General features: G+C 21.6%; 1 protein-coding gene across 1 annotated transcript; it reads left to right on the top strand.

Moving 5' to 3' along the window:
* The first annotated feature begins 249 nt into the window (after nt 1-249).
* LOC105360971 (short neuropeptide F precursor) lies at nt 250-20,178 on the top strand. The gene is made up of 5 exons (XM_011498021.1): nt 250-458; nt 11,569-11,667; nt 13,898-14,079; nt 14,697-14,744; nt 19,866-20,178. The coding sequence occupies exons 2-5, from the start codon at nt 11,586-11,588 to the stop codon at nt 19,926-19,928; spliced, it is 375 nt and encodes a 124-aa protein (XP_011496323.1). The 5' UTR covers nt 250-458; nt 11,569-11,585; the 3' UTR covers nt 19,929-20,178.
* The last annotated feature ends 555 nt before the right edge of the window (nt 20,179-20,733 follow it).

Below are 20,733 nucleotides of genomic sequence, written 5' to 3'. Positions count from 1 at the left end.
AGCAGCAATAGAAAAGAAAGATATCAGTTAAAAGAAGGTAAGATTCGTACAGTCATGAGAGGTAAAACAGAAATAGATTGACATATACTTGTACTCTCACCCTTATCCCTTCAACTCTCGATATCCCTGTAGTACCATCCACCTCTCCCACCCTTCCTTCCCATCCTTTATTCGTGTGCGCGTTTACTCGCTTGCCGGTATATATACGATGGTCCGCTTCGGCGTAGCCACACTTTGCTTTATTTCCAGCACAGTGACTCCATCGTGCGCCAGCACTTTACTCGTTTTTCTTCATCTTTTTTCTTATACATACTTACGATCTTTTTTTTTATTTTCTATCCGATCGTTCTGATATAAATTCAATAACAAGTGATACAAAACATTGATAAGACTGTATGATCATTGTGGGTAAGTGAGAAGAGTAGGCGGAATTTAAAACGGAAAGCTGATTTTGAACGGTAAGTAAATTTTCACGATTTTTTAAATTTATTGATATAAATTATTAGTAATCTTAATAATTGCTCGTTCAATGCTTCAATTCAATTTATTCTTATTACACTACCTTATATTTTTAATTCGTGTAACAGTAAAATGATAGATTATTTATTAATATAAATAAACGCAGAATTCTAAATACATATTTAAATGATAAAAATAATCTATTTGTATATATTTTATTTACCTACATACTGCCTAGTAACATATAATATTAATTAAATTATTTTTTTTATAAAACTTTAAAATCGCTTAAAGTTATTTATATACTATATATATTATGTAATATTCTGAAATATGCCCATGTTTCGATTTTGGAAATATTAGTATGATTTTAACCATACAATTTGGAATATTTTTCAATCACACAACTAAATTTGTGAAATTTATATAAAATATATTAAATATATATAGTATATTCCATATATACATATATATATATATATATATATGATTTCATGTATAATTATTTTTATCTTTTAAATATATATGTATGCAATAAATAAATATATAAAAGATATTAAAATTAGTTTAGCTACAGTATTGGGTGAATAAAGATTTTTCAAGTTATTCTAGTAGCAGTCACAGACTAATATTCAAATGATTAAATAAAAATATATATACAAGTATCTTTTAATGTATTTAATATGTTACAGTTATCTCGAGTTAAATTACTATATAAATTACTTTAAAAAAAATTAATATATTTTCAATTGTAATATGCACTCATTGATCTAATGAAATTCGAATCACTACATTTTCATTATCTGATGTACGTCAGAGCATATTGTATTTATACTACTTACCTTTTTTTATTGATTATGATTATAATTATATCGAATCAATTAATATAAGATTTTTATTTTTGACAATTATATATTTTATTGTTTTATCATATTTTATTAGATTAGATTAGGTATTATTATTACCATATTACCTTTTTAATAATTATGGTTAATTATAGTTAATTATAGTTCATATATATATAAAGAATGTGGTGCACTAATTTTACTGGGATTAATAATGTTTTAATCAATAAGGAATTTCACGATTTTACCCAATATAGATATTTAATTTTAAATTAATATAAACTTTTTGAGTTTAATTATTTTTTTAATTATAAGACACTAAATAATATGTATTTTAAATAATATTATACATATACATAAGCGGGCGCGCGTGTGTGTACGTATTTAATATTTTACTTTTTAGATCGAATTGTTTAGATTGAATATGAAAAATAAATTGGTAATTGTCTGATCATAATTACTTTTAAATAAAATTTCAATAGAAAATAAAATAGATTATTTCAAATGTATAATCTAATTATTCAAAAATATTTTTATAATATTAAATTGTTTAAGCGAAGTTAAATTTTATATTATATGAATGACTATAGAATTCAAGACATAACTATAATAATTTATTATTTAATTTATGTAATGTTCAATATATAATAATTCTATAATCATTTTTATAAAAATTTTATCAAGATTATTATATTTAGACTAAACTTTTCTTTTATGACAATAAATATTGATAAGAATTTCGATAAGATAAGAAAATTAATATAATTATTACAATATACGAAAATTAATAATTATAGCTATATAGGATTTAATGATATTCCTTAATTCGTTTAAAAGTAATTTCAAATATAGTGAAAAGTAATAAAAATATATTCATATAATAACAACAATTGTATAAATCAATTACATAATTTCAGTTATAAACATTAGATCAAATATATAATTTCATTTTAATAATATCTCTTAAACTGCATAACTTGATATAAATTATCATTAAAGTATTGACAGTACATATAATTTACTTTATATTTATAATTTATTTACTATTTATCTTTCAATGTCAAATATAAATTTATCAAAAACTGTATTAAATTTATAAGTATACAACGTTTTATTAAATATAACTTTTATATATCTAAATAGAAAATAAAATTTTGTAAAATATTTGACTTGTAATTGATTTCTATGGAAATATCTTGAAAGATAAGACTACCTAAATGCACTAATATCAGCATTATCATTATGCTCTTTTTAATGTTTCTATAATGCAAAAATACAACTGAGTCATAAACGGTAAAGATTTAATAGCATTCGTACATGAGTTCATACAAGCGTACATTAGGTAACATGTGGTTAGCTTTCTCGTGAATGTATTTGAGCTTATATTGGAATATTTAATTTGTCATACGAGTAATTGATTTTAGTTATGGTAGACAGAGTTAGAACCTACACATTGGGAAAGGAAAATGAGGAACGGTTAGCGATAAATAAAGAGTGAGTGAGAGAGACAGAGTGAGTGAGTGAGAGAGAGAGAGAGAGAGAGAGAGAGAGAGAGAGAAAAGAGTATAAGATACATTCTCTTAACTTGAAAGTTCATTAAAATGTATTAAATTTTGCTTTTTATATTTGAGAGAAAATTAATGATTGTACTGATAATTATCAATAATATTTTCAATATTTTATATATTTAAGTTTATATAAACATTATATATAATAAATGAAATTTTATAATAAAATACAATTTTTTTCAATTCAAGTATTGAATATAAATTGAATATAAATATGTAAGTATAGAATTTAAAATAGTTGTATTGTAAAATATTAATATTTTCATATAAAATGATTTATTAATATTTATTCATAATGAGTTCGAATAAATATACAACAATTAATTTTTTTATCAATATATAGAATAGAAAATATAATATAATTTATAATATAATAAGTAAGGCTTTAAAATTATAGTATATTTTAATTAAAATTGTATATGAAAATGTAACGAATATGTAACATTCTGATAAAAAATTGTAATAATTTAAGTTGACATTAAATACAATGTTAACTATATCTCATTTATAATAAATTTATGATTACTTAACATTAGTAATTTGAATTTTAAAATACTAATGTAAATGTTGGTAATTTGTTTTTCAAAATTAATATCAACATTAGTTATTTATATTTAAAAAAAAAAAAAAAATAATATTAATTATATTTAAATTAATTGTTCGGATATTTTATTCAATAGGTTCCTTTGAATAAGAAATTATAATTTTATGTAATTAAATAGTTTTATTTCTATTAAATTTTTTTTTTTTTACAAACTTTTGAATAAGATAAATAAAGTTCATACATTTTTATTTAGTTTATAATGCTTTAAATTATAAAAAGGGAACATCGCATAGTAATGCTAATTATAGATTACCACCATATTTTCCAAAACGTAAATTGTGTGTAAATTCTATACTTATAATATTATTTTACGTTTAAAATATGAATTTTATAAATTTTATATTATAGTTTAATTATTAAATAATTATTACAAAAAATATTTTACCAATTTTTTTGGAATTTTAAGTCATAGTACGTTTCGATTATATTAAATATTAATAATGACTTGTACTTATATTTTTTTTCAAAACGAATTATTTAGAAAAAAAAAGGTAATTATGAACAGGTGATATATATTAATTGTATTACAAATTATTATATAATAATTGTAAATGCATAAAAAATAGCTATAATGCATCAGTAGCACATAATAATTTATTATACGTTTTAAGGTTTATATAAAATATTGAAATAATATTCGAGAATATAAATAGAATATATTTAAGGAAATTAAACTAAATAATACAAAAATAGTTTAGATTGGTTTAGAATTATTGTTTAAAAAATTTCGTTCAATCATATTCAATCATAACATATTGTTTTATAAATATCTAATTTGGGTGTGAATTAGCATTATCATTTACATTATTTACTTTCAATTTTTGAATTTTACGTTTTGAATTTTATATAGAATTTATTGTAAACCAATCTAGATTTAATTTAATATTTGATTACATATTACATTAAAAAAATTAATATATTCAAAAACAATATACAATATCATATATACATTTTTTTCTAGCTCATAAACATTGGTTATTTATCGTAGATAATTGGTTATTTATGGCAACACTTGTACTAAAATATATCTCATATAAAATGAAACGATAGTATTCTGTAATTGATAACTAAAAGATCAGTTAATAGAAAATCTAAATATTTGCAAATTTAATCTCAGTATTTTACTAGAAAATTTAAATGTTATTATTTACATTCTATTATCCATATATACAATTATTATTATGTCTCCTTTATTGTATCATTGTTACTTTATTAAAAAAATAAATGATACTATAGTTTGTTTACTGAAATATATTCTTTTACAATGTAATATTGCTGTAGTCAAAGTTTACCCAAACTTTTTTAAGATTTGCGTTATGACTATTTTACTATTTTGAAAATGAGTTAATATACATTTCGCTAAATATTTTCATTTATTAAAATAAACACCAATTTTTTAATTATATTTTTAATATTTTAAATATAATATTTTTATTACAAATATATATTTACTAAATTACATAATAATTTATAAAATGAAATCTTATATATATTCTTTGGCATTTGTATTTAAATAATGATTTTCACTATATATTTAATTTTAGTGAATTTCGTTTGAATATTTTTTTCACAGTAAAAATACTATTTTCTTTTAATAAAATAAAAAGATTAAATATTGAACTTATTAAATATTAAATGGGTAATTTTTTAAAATTAATGCAGCATTGAATTAATGTATTTATATGCCAAAGATATTTTTTATCTTGAAATTTTCTAAAGTAATATAATCCTATTAAATTAAAAAAAATTAATTTTTACTATAATTAATTATTAAAGTATGATATAATTTATCGTCAGATTTAAAACTTTAATCGAAAGTACTTTTAAATATATAGATCAATAAGTGGAAACATTTAAAGTTAAGTTTCATAACCATACAAATTTTAATAATTTTTTTACGACATTTAATTAAATTTTTCTAAATTATGTTCATAAAATCTAAAGACTATTTAATGGATCTATCCAATTAAAAATTAATCTTCTAAAACATTGGTATTCATTAAAAATAAACCAATAAATTTATAATAATACAAACGCCAGAATAAAGTATTATTGTGCAAATCGAGTATGTTAAATTATTTATATTGGAAAAATTTTACGTGCTCTGCGGTTCGTTTAGTTTATAATTTTACTGCAGATGTAGTTTAATAATCAGTCTACAATTTTACCTTTAAAACGAGGCAATAATAAACATTAATTTGCAGTATGTGAATGTAAATCATAATATATTTAAATGTCTAATAAGCTTTCTCGTAGGACTTCCCCAAAAACAAGAGAAGCGAATAAATAGAATTTTTTAAAAATTTTTGTTTATGTAGTGTCTAGTACTATGAAATTATTCGATCACTATCTATATTCCTTTTTTTTAACATCAAATACTACATACCACATCGTATACACCAATTGAATTTAATTAATTAAATAGATCATTAAAAATACGTGTAATAATTAAAATACTTCGATATTTAGGCTTAAACTTTATACCACTTAGAACAGAACTTATTGACTTACTTAACTTCAGCTTTCAATATCTTAACTTTATACTTGAATCGTGTTAGCACTTCCAACTCAAAATTGGAACGTGTATACGAAACTTACCAATAACATACTTGTAATTAACCATCAAAATCCATTGAATAACACTTTTATCATAATCTCCATACATAACGAAGGTACAGGTAAAAAAAAACAAGAGTCTTTTACTAATGACCATTAGTTATATAAATTTTAAAACATTTCCATTTGGAGCAGTTTCAAAATTAAAGCTTATTTCGTTCAATTGAAATTAATATAAAATGCTTAAAGTTATAAGAAATTATACGAAAAAATTAAATCCCGATCAGAAAATGTATGAACTGTTGGACAATAAATGCATACTGTAAATTAATTTTAATTAATTAAACAACCATTGGTAATTATTGAATAATTTAACAATTTTTATTCGCATATAATCGAAATCTTGATTATTCTAACTCATTTTATTAACATAATGAAGATATATTTTATTTATTATATCATTAAACATCTCTTTATTTAATAATATTGTAATTTTATGACATTGATTTGCAGGGAAAACGGTTGAAATACGTTTGAAAATGAACAATGTAGGTACAGTAGTATAAATATGATATGATGCGACGTAGCTTGTGTAAATGTGATGTTATTTCATGTATTTTCTAGTAAATGTCTATTTAATTTTAATTATAATATTTATATGCATAAGTATGTGAATAAGTATGTGCACAAGTACAGGAATAGGCGTATATATATATATATATATATATATATATATATATATATACGTTTTTTAATCTATAATACGACGTTGAAACTGCCTCGAAAAAACTCTTTGATAGTAATTTAATGGAAAATTGTTCTAGAATAAAAAATAAGAAAAGAAAAAAAGAACATGATAAATAAAGGGTGTAATAAAGAGGAAGAAAGAGTGAGAAGTAGAGTAAGAGGACCGAGGGATAAGGAGATTGAGAGAGATGCAAAGACACGAGGAAAATTAGAGTAGTTATAAAATCATTAATTTTTCATATAAAATATACCGAAGGAACGTGGCCCTTATGAAATTGATACCATATTGAAACCTACCATAGTGAAAATCTGCGAGATAGAATATTTTCGAAAGGCGTTACACTTGACAGCGTCGATTCTAATCTCGTGTCTCGTGTCGGAATATAATTTAATAGAAACATAGATAATATAATACAATACGAACTAGAAAATGAAATCTAGTAGTTAGTTTGTTCTATCATTGTATAAGTTACATTAATATCTATGTCTTTTTGCATTGTATAATTTTCATCATTTTGCTGTATGTGCAGTACTGAAGAGTAGGCCCATACCAATATAAATACTTGTTGAGAAAATCATATGTGAAGCTTTATGTGGAGCGTAAATTAATTTCATAAATCGCTCGAATGTTTATTTATTTAAACGTTATTTCAAGATTTGAACATGCACTTTAAAAATTCCTTTACGTCCACTTTTCCTGTTTACCTATACTATCATCTTTCAAACATTGAACAACATAGTATTAATTGATTATTATACATAATTTAGAAATCATTTATAAAAGAGAAAATCTAATTTACTGTTTAAGAAATATATATACGTAATTTGGAGCAAATATGAGCATATAAATATCCAAAATTTTAAGTATTAAAATATATGAATAAATTACGATGTATGTTAAATTATATAGTATTTATTATTCGTAAATAAGCACATTGAACATATTCATACAATATTTTTTACAATTTAAACTCATATAATGTAAGTATTATTTTAGTACATATTTCAGTACTTTTCATTAATTCAATATAATTGTATTCTAAAAAATCTATACGAACATTTTTATAATCAAACCATTAAAACTGCTTTATTACATAGTTAAATATGTTCAATGATAATAATGTTATAAAATGTACTATATATTTATTTTCGAAAATAGCAAAATTTAGCAAAGTAAAATATAAAATAACTAATGTCATTGGGAAATTTCGAACTTCCAAAATATTATACGAAGTATTACGAAGAGTTGAAAAATAAAAAATTAAAAATAACTGTAGTAACTAAATAAATAATTAAATAATATAATTAATATAAATAATATAAACTTATATAAATGATATAAACTTATATAAATGATATAAAATATTTAAAAACTCTTTGGCCACATTGTAATTAAAATACACAATATAAATATAATATAAGAATAATAGTAAAAGTTTCTGTCATCCAATATGTCGTTTAAATTGTGTTTACAATATATACGGAAGTGTTGATTGTTTATAATAATTATTTACATATGAAATCTTCATTAGTGATACAAACAATTGACTGTCATGAATTATAATTTATTTGTAATATTTATCAACGATTTCTATGCTTCAAGTTTTACCAATCTGTCATAAAATATTCTCGTTGTATTTATGTAGTTCGAAAATGATAGTCATTAAAAGCAAATTAATGAATCTTAGCCGAAAAATGATTGAAATTTGATATTGCAAAAGTACTGTACTTACGCTCAGCTTATTTTTATTCTATTGTTACAAATAATAAAATTTTATTATGCAATAAGAATATATAATAATTTTAAAGGATTACTCAATTACTGTGTTATATATTTATAATTAATTTATATAAATCATATATATGCGCTGTATAGGAAATAATTTTTTATATATAGACGATAATTAGAAATTGAAGAATAAGCAGCAAAAATAATTTTATGCTTTTACACAAAAATTAAAAAACATTTATCTATATATCATATATGCATATATTATTAATATTTGACATATATTTGTATAATTTACAAAGGAAAGCTTTATTTTTATTTATTTGCATTTAACTGGGAAACTCATTAGCTTCAGATTTTTTTAGTAATATCAAAAACAAAATCAGTTTGTTCGGGTTATGAGTGACATCATAAAACCGTGGATGCGCGCGCGCGTGTGTGAGTGAAAAGACTTCTTTATAATTTAATATTTGATTTTATGAATAATTCAGAGTATGCAAGGTGAATTTGTCGTGTTCGATACAAATGCTAATTACATGATACAAGTACATGCAAAGTAGCATTATACAAATATAAATCATTAATCTTAATGGTGTTGAACTTTATCGCACTAGAAAGAGGAAATTAATTTAAATAATATTAGTTTATCTATATTACGATAGCTTATATATTGAATGGACTTAAAAATTTAATATTTTTACCTCATGAAAGCTTAAGCTTTTTTTTTTAAATATCTTGTTTAACACTTGGCTTGTATATAAGGTAATATTAATTATAAATATAAATAAAATATTTGTTTAAAAAATTAAAAAGTGCAATTAATTCTTTACCATAAAATGTTTAATTTATAAGTAATTACTTTATATTAATATATATACATTTATATATTAATAGCTCTTATTTATTGAATCTTATCTTGTCGAAATTGCAATCATACATTTAAATTCGATATATATTTTCTACTAGATACATATCTGACAATAATTTATTAATAATTTTTATAATAATAAATGAATAAATAAATAAATGAATATGTAATTACATTTATTATGTAATAATTACATTAATTATGAACTATATTATATTAATTTTTCTATGAATTATATGAATCAAACATTAAGGTGAAACATAAATTCTACTAAAACTTTATAAATCGAACAGCTGATATATTCAATGTAAGATATTACGTAATGAATAATAATAAAAAGTTAAATATATTTTACTCGCGATTCGTTAAAAATTTCTTTTTTCCATAGCCATTTTTTACATTCTTATTATGATAATGTTAAATTTAATATGATGCATAAATGCATTCATCAAATTACAAAAAAAACTTGTCTCTCTTTTTATTAAAGTCTAACAATTATTCAAATAAAATTGAAAAATGTAAATAATTTTCTTTTAAGCGTATAGAAATGATAAGGACATAAACATTAGAATATAAAATGCAAAAATATTATAATTTAATTATTAAATGTTCAGGATATACATTGTAATAGTTAATGAAATTGATTTTTTATATTTATTAAAAAATAATTAAACTATCTCTTTTTTATGTATTATGAAGTATTTTTGAATGAAAATTATTGAATTTGTTTACTTATTGAAAATATGTTTTTATATTTTTATCTCCAATTGGATATATTCATCATAAATAACTTTAATATTTAATAAAATATTCGAGAAAAATACTTTTTTTACAAGCAAAATCATTAAAAAGAAATAACTTATGAGAATCAGATGAGTTAATTCATTTTGGTTTAAGCAAACAGTTTTATTAAATAAACTCTTTTTTAATATTGTTTTATTAGATGATAAAATTGAAAATGATTTATATATGTTTTTAATAACTAAAAATTATAAATTCAAATTAAATATTTTTATTGGTCATGTTAATTTAACTATTTCATCCACAACATTACACAATTACATAATCTGATTAATCCTAGTGAAAATAGTATGAAGAACTTTATAATAAATTTATCTTTTCCTATCATCTGCATAAATAGCTTTCGTCAAATCCCATAAATTCATCAGGCAATATACATTATTCTTTATCGAATTAAATGTCAAGTGTAAACATAAAGTGTATATTTAACTACTACAAGGACGTAAAGAAAGTAAAACGAGGTCATACGTATGTCTATTTCAAAGGCCAAATATTAATGGACTAAAGGGTGTGCAGTGAATATCGACAATGTTGTTTTGAGATAAAGTTGTTGTATAAAATACTGGTTCAAAAAAATTCTATAAATAGCACGTAAAGGAGATCCAAAAATTACTATTCAATATTAATATAGTAAAAAAAAAACAAATTTATAAACAATAGTTGTCGACGAATATTATGGATTTAATTTAAGCACAATAAATATTAAATATTTCTATTATATTAAGCATTTATTTAATCGTTCCAGCATGGGCTTAGATTTATCGAACATATAAATAATTATTATATTAAATTGATGCTTTCTCTATTTAATTAATTATTCATTATTAGGAAAGAATTCGATTCACTTTATTAGCTAGGTAACATATTATAATGGATATTAACAAAAGGTTTTATATTAATCTTCGGATGCAATTGATATATATGAAAGATACACAAAGGTAACAATAAAATGAGAATAAAAATAAAATTTATATATCCATATAAATTTTTATACGAATGGTATTTCTTCTTTTTTATTATCTATTATATATTTTTAAAAAGCATTCGAATAAATAGAGCTTAGAAGTTACATTGATTTTTAATTGATATAAATTTATAAACTATCAAGTAATTTCTTAATGGGAACAAATTAAACAGTGCATAATAATATGTTAAATATATTAAAAATGTAACCTTTCAATAAAGATACCATTTTTTTTTAATTCTTTAAAATAATCTTGTAATTAAAAATTAAATTAAATATTCTTTTATGTGCAATAATGCAATTTGCTTGTATATAAATTTTTCTACTTACACCGATATTTGTATTTTCTAAGTAAATAAGTTCTTTATTTATACAGAATTATAAGTGACAGTAGTTATATTTAAAATTGTAATTATTTATGTTGCAGTGAATAAGAATAAAATAATGGCAAAACTTTGTACTTGGATGATCGTCTTCTTCATTGTTGGGGCAACAGCAACAGTAGAGAATTACATGGACTATGGAAGTAAGTTTCAATGAAAGTGTATTCGTATATATTAATTTTTTGTTACTAAGTATTTGTGTGCATATGTCGTTACTAGACGTACTAGCATAAAAAATTTATATTCCGAAAAAATATTTAATACAATATTGTATTTATTTACTTAATAATTTTTCTTTATTATTGATACAGATATTATAATATACATATTGTAGAATGAAAGACTTTGAAATTAATTAACGACAGTTGGTAAGTATTTATTAAAAAAGATTTTGTTACGTAATTGTAGTTGAATCAAACTAATGAGGACAATGGATTAATGATTAAATGTAAAGTCTTATTTAGAATTTTGTATAATACTTTTCATAGAGTTACACATTTATTTTTCATCATAAATAATCATAAATTAATTAATTCGCTAAATAATTATATATGTACTTTTTAATAAAATAAGTCGATAATATTATTGAGAAATAATGATTTTCTTAATAAGTTTTCACATCGAAATTATAAATAATATTTGAAATAATCTGTTCGATTGTTTGATTAGTATTAATCTAAATCATCAGGCAAAAATTAAAGACTTTACAAATACATTGAATATAGAGAGTTTTGTTTATTTATTATTATAGTAATTATAGTATTACACAAATATTGTAATAAATAACATCTTTTTTTATTTGTTCAATTTCAATCACTAGTTACAGTATATAATTTTACAATGTAGAATATCTTAATAATCATTCATGCTCTTGGTATTCTAATTCGCTAGAAATTACGGAAGAAAAATTTGTTTACTATTATATTTACTCCAAAATATCTAATATCTAAATAATACATTAGAAAATGCATTCTTACCTCGCTAAAATTCATGGTTAGCTTCAATTGAAATTTAATTTTTATATAACAATTGTAGATATAGATTCACTATAGTCGGTTGATCGAATATACAAATTCTAAGTGACGTTTATTTGATAAAATATAAAATTTGGTCAAATATACTATTTGATATAATATAAAAATATTTAATGATGACATACGATATTTTATAACTTTTCTATAATAATACTGAAAGTTTGGTGTAGATAATTATAGTACTTTACTGGTTCACTTAATTTAAAAAGATTTCGAAGAAATTGAATAAGATAATCGATGTATTTTTTTATTCTATGTTTATATATAAATACAATCTTAAATTATAATAACACTTAGACATAAAGAATGATTATTTTTAATAATAGAAATATTTGAGATATAAACTTAACAATGTGAAAATTTGTTCATGCTTTCTTGATTTTTCTTAAAATATGAATCTTCGATTAAATAATAAATATGAAGTATTTAAGGATACTCAAAATAGTGCTCAAATGAAGATTTTATTTGTAATGGAAGTAAATTCATTTCAAGCATTTAAAACGTTGTTTTGATTATATTTAAAAACATTAAATTGATTAACTCTATATAAATTTATTGTTTGACTGCCATGATATTTAATAATATATAATAAAAGTAACATATAATAATATAATATATTTAATAATAAAACATAAAATAGTGTATAATAAAAGTTTGATATATGTATATATATATTATTTTTAAAGACAATTTAAAATTATTTTAATAAAATACAACTTTATAATAACAATTTTTTCAATTATTTTCATGAAATATAACTTATTATTCTTATATGCCAAATTATAATATATTTCGGATGTATCAAGTTCTATCATAAATTAATACTTTTTATTTAAAGGCCGTAGATGTTATTGTTTAAAATATATATATTTAAAAAAAAGTAGCATATGGATGCTTATTGATAGCCTAATTACTATGTTCAAAACAAGAATAAAAAGATTAATTTGATTAAAATAAATTATTTTAGTAATATTCAAATTATCAAATCATTTACGGCTTTGTAACAAGAAGTTTGTGATAATAACATGTAAACTGTAATGATACTTATTTTGCATATTTATTTCTCAAGCATCTTTTATACTATGTATCTGTTAATACACTTTGCTGTTAATATAACATGAACATTACATGGATAATGAAAATTAATGTTTATAATGATCTTCTAAAATACAAGTTTATATTTAAACAGTGTATGTAGATTATGACTTGAGTCGGTCGTTGCCTTATGAAGTTTTCGCAACGCCTCTTATGCGACTTTTATTAATTCATTACTCATCAGAATTAAAAATTAAATAATCAACAGTCCTTCCTTAAATGTTTACCTTACTGTTACTAGTAGACGATGCATCTGGCAACGATAAGACGGCGAATCTTCGGGAGCTCTACAGATTCTTGGTGCAGCGCAGTGCCGACGAGCCGGAGGGATTTCCGGATTTGGCAAGTGAACATTTGCAACCACGAGCCGTAGAGAGATCGCCCTCACTGCGTTTGCGCTTTGGACGCTCATACCCCAAGTATCCGGTAAGCGATTTATCTCCCTTTTGTATTGCAATAATGTGTAGAAATTAAGCTTAACGAAAGCGGCTAGGAATCAACATATTGTGCGTGATTCGAGATCCAATTACTAATATTTGCACTATTATATTTTCAAAAAGGCCTTTATTATAAGCGAACGCTTTAGCTTAAGCGAGTGCACAAAAGTATAATAATGTAAAAAAAATAAATACATATAGTGTGAAATATATTGAAAATTTAGGTGCAAAATATACAAATTTTCCAATTAATATTTCTTTTTAATGTACAAATATTTTCCAATCGCGCACATAATGTATATACGATTGAATAAATATTTCATTCGATTAATTAAAGATGAATTCAACTCTCGCGGTGCCTAGAAAATTTCAATTAAAACAGGCCGCTGATTATTTCTTTACAGCCTATCGGAATCACATCAATCATTAGAATATTCAAAGCGTGTAATTCAATGACTAATATTCCTTTTTAGTATGAAAAACCATTTTACAAATACTTTACGCTAAGCTATATTCTATATATTAATGCACCTAATAATACAAGAATAAATAATTTTTTTAATAATAACTTCAAAATTTTTTGTTATCACACAAAAAATATTCAAGCGTTCGCCGTCGCTGCGTCTGCGTTTCGGTCGTTCTTACTCAAATCCGGTGAGTAATAATCATAATTTTTTTCTGTTACTTTTTAGTTTGTAAAATGCATTATTTTTTATGATGACATAATTAATATGATTAAAGGTCATATTTAAAAATTGAAAGGATCAATCTATCTGAAATATTTATAAGAAAAGTTTGAAATTCGATACTTTAATACGTAATTTAGATATTTTTTTTATATTTGGATATTTAAAGTAAATTTAAATAAGTTACATATTGCGAACAAATTTAATTAATACATTATATTCTACATTATTATATTTATACAAAATATGAATAAAATTTATATAACGACTTTCATGAATAAAATTGTTTTATTTTATTATTAACATAATACGGGGTAATAAAATATTTTGACGAAAGAATATATATATATTTTTTTTTTTTTTTTTAATGAATTCAAGTAATAATTAATGTAATGAATTTATATTTATTTATGAAAATGATGGCGATATTTTTGTAAATTTTATACTAATAATGTATTTTATAATTTCCAATATTTCTATATATATGTCTCAGAATATTATATTAGTGATTAAAAGAGACTTTTAACTTAAATTAAAAGTTTAATCACAGTTACACTTCATTATATACGATTGTAATAATCATGATAATATGAATATACTTAAAAATTTGTACTCGTAGAATATAATTAGAATGCTATAAATAAATAAATAAATATATATAAGATATATTGAAACTTTCATTATTTAGTGTTATTTAATTTTAACTTCCATTTTTATTAATTTTTTAATTTTTGTTTTTTCTTGATAGAGTATTCTAGAAAGTATAAATTATTATGAAAATAATTTTTATATTATGGAATTTGATTATTTTTTCGAAATTTAAATGAATTAGTGAATTCATGTAACTTTGTAAATGCAAACATATTTTATAAAAAATAACGAGTTAATTATGGAAGTTGTGGTAGTAAATTTTATCACAACACTCCGTAACTATTGTAATATTGTATTTTAATGTAATTAATAAAAAATACTGTAAATCAACAGAAACCATTGTCAATGTATTACTAATTTTATAGAATTATTCATAAATAACACTTAAATTATTATTTTAGTTTAATTCTATTATAAAATATACTTGATTCATTAAAGCAATATATAAGAAAAAAATAACTGTATAAAACAATGAATTGGAAGACCCTGTATACCATTTGCTAATGGTCCTTTTTATCTAAACAATGTGTAAATAATTTCCTTATCAATATAAAAGTAAATATGTACTAGATTCTTTATGGGGACACAAGGACTAATGAAAGTTCATTTAAACTAAAATTTTGGAAATTGTAAAGTTCGGGAAAGGGAATATCTTGTAAAATAATTAATAAAATTCTCTTGTTATAATTATTTATAATATTGTATATTTAATACTTTTTATTCTAAAAGTAAGAGGTTAAAGCTTATATACAAAAAAGTAAAGAATTTACAAACTACACATTTTTTACAATCCAAAATAATTTTAATTCCTGTATATTATTTTATGTATTTCTCATATTATTTTTAACAGCATATATTTGATCTCATATAATTTGAAAATTATATTTGTTTAAAAACACTTATTCCTTACATATGATTGATGTTTTCAATGTCAATAATATTAATTTTGTCTATCATTAATAAAATGTATAGTATAGTTGTACTAGTAAAAGGTATTATTTTAAATAAAATAATTTATATTTAAATTGAATTATTCAATATATAATATATTTATGTAAAATCTAAAGGAAAGTGTCATCGCTTATTCCGTACACTAGTATGAATACACTCCAAGTTCCCCTATAATTTCTTTATGTAAAATTTCTCCATTTCACTCTCCCCTCATTATTAAATAGTGAAAATTCTCATCCAGCCAAGAAATCCCGATCATCCAAAAAAGACCCTGTCATGCTTATTTTTTTATTTAGAAAAGATTTAACTTCTCAGTCGTAACAATATGTTATACTTAATTTACATAAAACCATATCACTGCATTTGTATGAAATATTTTTCGTCTCCCTTCACGAGTTAAGAGTATCGGATATAAATTTTTCTGATTTACTCATACACAAGTGTTCTGGACGCTATAATTTTTGCTTTTAACATGCTATGATAATGTTTCTTTTATATCGATTTTCCATAATCCTTTGACCATAAGTTTATAAATTTTATTAATTTCCATTTCATTTTTTAAAAATTATTTACAAGTATACGTTAAAATATATTGCTATACATATTATTAAATATATATTATAACAATATATTATATTAGATTTTTAAATATACAACTATAATAATGCAACTTGAAAAATTCTATGCAGCTATAGTAAATATTTTCTATAATAAAATTGTTTTAATTTAAAATAATAAAAACAGATATATTCAATCAAAAAAATGTTGATTGAGCTCAAAGGTATTTTTTATCCAATAACTTTCCCATCAACTTCATATTAATTATTTATAAATATTCAAGTAATCCTAAAGCATTATATAAAGTACAAAATTTATATAAATCAACGATTGCGTAAATTTGATCATTCAAACGAATGTTTCCCGTAAATAATATAGATCATTAATCAAAACTATGTATTTCATTAAATTCATATAAAATATTTTGAAATACAATTTATCCATGATTATATATGTTAGAATCATAAATGTTGTTTAGTTATATTACGTTCAATTATTATTCATTTATTTAATACATTTGGAAAAGATGGATAATGTTAATTTTTGCTGTAAATTTAATTCATTATAGTAATCTATAACTGAAAATTAAATAAATTATGTTATATTTAACAACTTGTTGAAAAGGTGCAATATAAAAACTTTATTATTATTTATGAGGTGTAATTTTATTAAAATTTTATATAAATTATATATATATATATATAAATTTTTTAATTTTTTAATATATAAATTTTTCAATTTTTTAATAAAATGTGATAACGACATAATATAAAATATGTTGAAGATTTTTCATAACAAAATAAAAACAAAAAAAAAAAAATATAAAAAGATCAAAGTATGAAAAATATATCGAATGAAATATAAAATGAAAACTACTGAAAGCTTTTAGTTAATTGTAGTTAATACTTTAGTAAATTGAAAATGTAAATTGAGTTATGTACATTTGAATTCTAAGAATATCGTGCGAATAGATGAAAAAAAATTTTGTAATGTATTTTTATACTTTTCTAGTTTCTCATTTACATTTACCTCATGTCATAGTTAAAAATAATAAAAGTAAATATAAAGAAGCTTCATTCCTACGCTAAATACTCGATTCGCAAAAGATCCATCGCGATTAAGGATTAAGCAGTAGGGCGATGACACGTGCCACTCAGTTTTTTTACGTCAATATCCAACTTTACGGGACAATGACATCTGTTGTTCAACAGCCAATCTTATCTTCCTGTATATGCCGTATCTATACGTAAAATAACGTTCATACAAACTTCAGAAACAGAAACTGAAGTAAATATTTTTTTATATACTCTTCTTTTTGTTTTATTTAATATTTGTCTATTTTAATAAAACTGTATTTTAAATTATATTAAAATAATTACAATTAACAGTATCGATTAAAGAAATCCACCAATCATAAATAATATGCTCATGCTATTTTTTTACAACCATTCATATTACAAATCATACTTGTGTTATTAACTATCCCATTATTAATTATTATATTTAAATTTTAAACATTTTGTTATTTATAATTAACAATGTCCACTCAGATAATCAATTTATCTCATATAGAAAAAGTCTGTTGATATTTATAAGTAATATAATATTATATTTCATTACATTGAAAAGTAGAAAAGTAATTCTATTATATTAATAATAGACAGTTAAGTATTGTTAATCTTTAAAAATTAATTTTTAATTATACCAATAACATATTTCTAAAGTACTAATAGTCATAAGAACTATGAAATAATGATAAAGAAACGAAAATAATTCTTGTTGAATTTAGATCTAAATGACCACATCTATTTCTTTATAATTATAAAAAAAAATTTTCATTTTTTATTTATATATTCTATTATTATTATTTATGGGTTAAACGAAAATTCCTCCTGTAATTCTGATTCAATTTTATTTAAAAATAAGAGCTTTAAAAAACTTTTAGAACAATAGTTAATAGTGAAAAAATTAGTATTAAAAAACAAATAGTTAAAATATTTAAACAAATAGTTAAATAAAATAATTAAAAAAATCGTTTTTATTGAACATGAAGAATCCATGTTTTTTTTTTCAAGTATTTTATATATTATATTGACAAATATAAAAACACTATTAGTATTATTATTTCTATTTTGATTACATTACAATTAGTTTTGACGTAAATTTTGTTGTATTTTTATATACATAATTTTGCCTCGTAATCATTACTTACAAATGTTGATATATTCCAATGAAATTTATCCAATTACTTCATTTCTTAATTTTTACACAATGCAGTTCTAAAACATACGCTATTAACCACGGGCAAAAGGTCATGATAGATAAATATTTTATTATAATATCATTTATGCATAAACAATATGAAATTCTTACAGTATTTGTACTCATAAGTAAATAAATTGCTTACAATGTTTTTCTTTATTCAATAATTGAGAAATTATATAGTCAATAATTATTAAAAAAAAAAAAAAATATATATATATATATATATATATATATATATATATATATATACGTACTTTTATTTTATTATTACTCAAATTTACTCCACTTGAACCAAATTTCTTTTCAATAGCATAGCTCAAAATTTATAGATATATTATTATACCATTGAATAAATGAATATGCATGAATACATATTATTGAATACGCATTGGGTATTTGTAAGTAAAACACTTTCACAGTTTGATATTATGTAATAATATTATCCTTAAATTATTTAAATAATATATAAAATAATAATAATTAAATTAATTAATTGTACAAAATACGCAGTTCTCTACAGTAAAGATGTTTTATGAAAACAAAAGAAAAACATTCATTGATAATTGTAGAGTTTTTATAAAGATGTGTGAAGACAAAAAATATCCGTTATTACCTCAAGATGGATAAAACGGATGAAAAACACATTTTTCTTGTGCATTTGCAGGTAGGTCCGCTTTCGAAATTGAACGAGGGGGGATCTTCGTATACAGGGTTTGAAGAGAATTAATGATCCAATCACTCATCAAACCGGCAGCAGTGCACTACAACACGCCATCTTTTCTCTTTACAAAACAACCTGTAATTCTTCGTTTCTCCAAAACGAATATTGTATCCAAGATTTATTTACCGCTACCTATGCGCGAGCCATTTGCATCGTGCAAGTTTCGTAATCCTTTTTCATTCACCATCTTCAACATCACTTATTTATCTCTCTTTCTATTTTACTATCTCTTTCCAGCTCTATCAGTCTATCTCTTTCGCGCTCCCCCCCGCCCCCTCTCCCTCCAACCCCTCACTGTCATACTCTCCCACTCTAACTATGGAGATATGACAATTCAATGTTTGTATTAGAGAACTAATTATGGAAATTTATGAAACGTTGCTATAACAGAAATACTATACAGATAAAGAAAGTATAAAAAATCGAGATAAATACAAAAAAGAGTAAATGTAAACAATGTGAAGGTTATGTGAGTAATTATAAAGAACATACTTTATTAAAATTTTGTTTTATTACAGTAATTATTTTGACTAATATTATCATTACTTATATTATTTATTTCAATATTTCACTCTAGATATTATGTACTAATAAATAACATAACCATTACAAAAAGTTGTCTAGCCTAATCACGCAGACATAGATAAATTATAGTTAACTTGAAATGCAGTTTTCTTCGGTATATAATAATATAGAAAGAAAGGAAGAGATAAATGAAGAATAATCAGAATAGCTTAATATTTATAAAATATTTCTGCTTATTATATATATATATATATATATATATATATATATATATATATATATATAT

The sequence above is a fragment of the Ceratosolen solmsi genome, unplaced genomic scaffold (genome assembly GCF_000503995.2).
Source record: "Ceratosolen solmsi marchali unplaced genomic scaffold, CerSol_1.0 scaffold14, whole genome shotgun sequence".
NCBI lineage: Eukaryota > Metazoa > Arthropoda > Insecta > Hymenoptera > Agaonidae > Ceratosolen > Ceratosolen solmsi.
The sequence above is the reverse complement of the archived record's forward strand: the minus strand, read 5'-3'. Positions and strand labels throughout refer to the sequence as shown.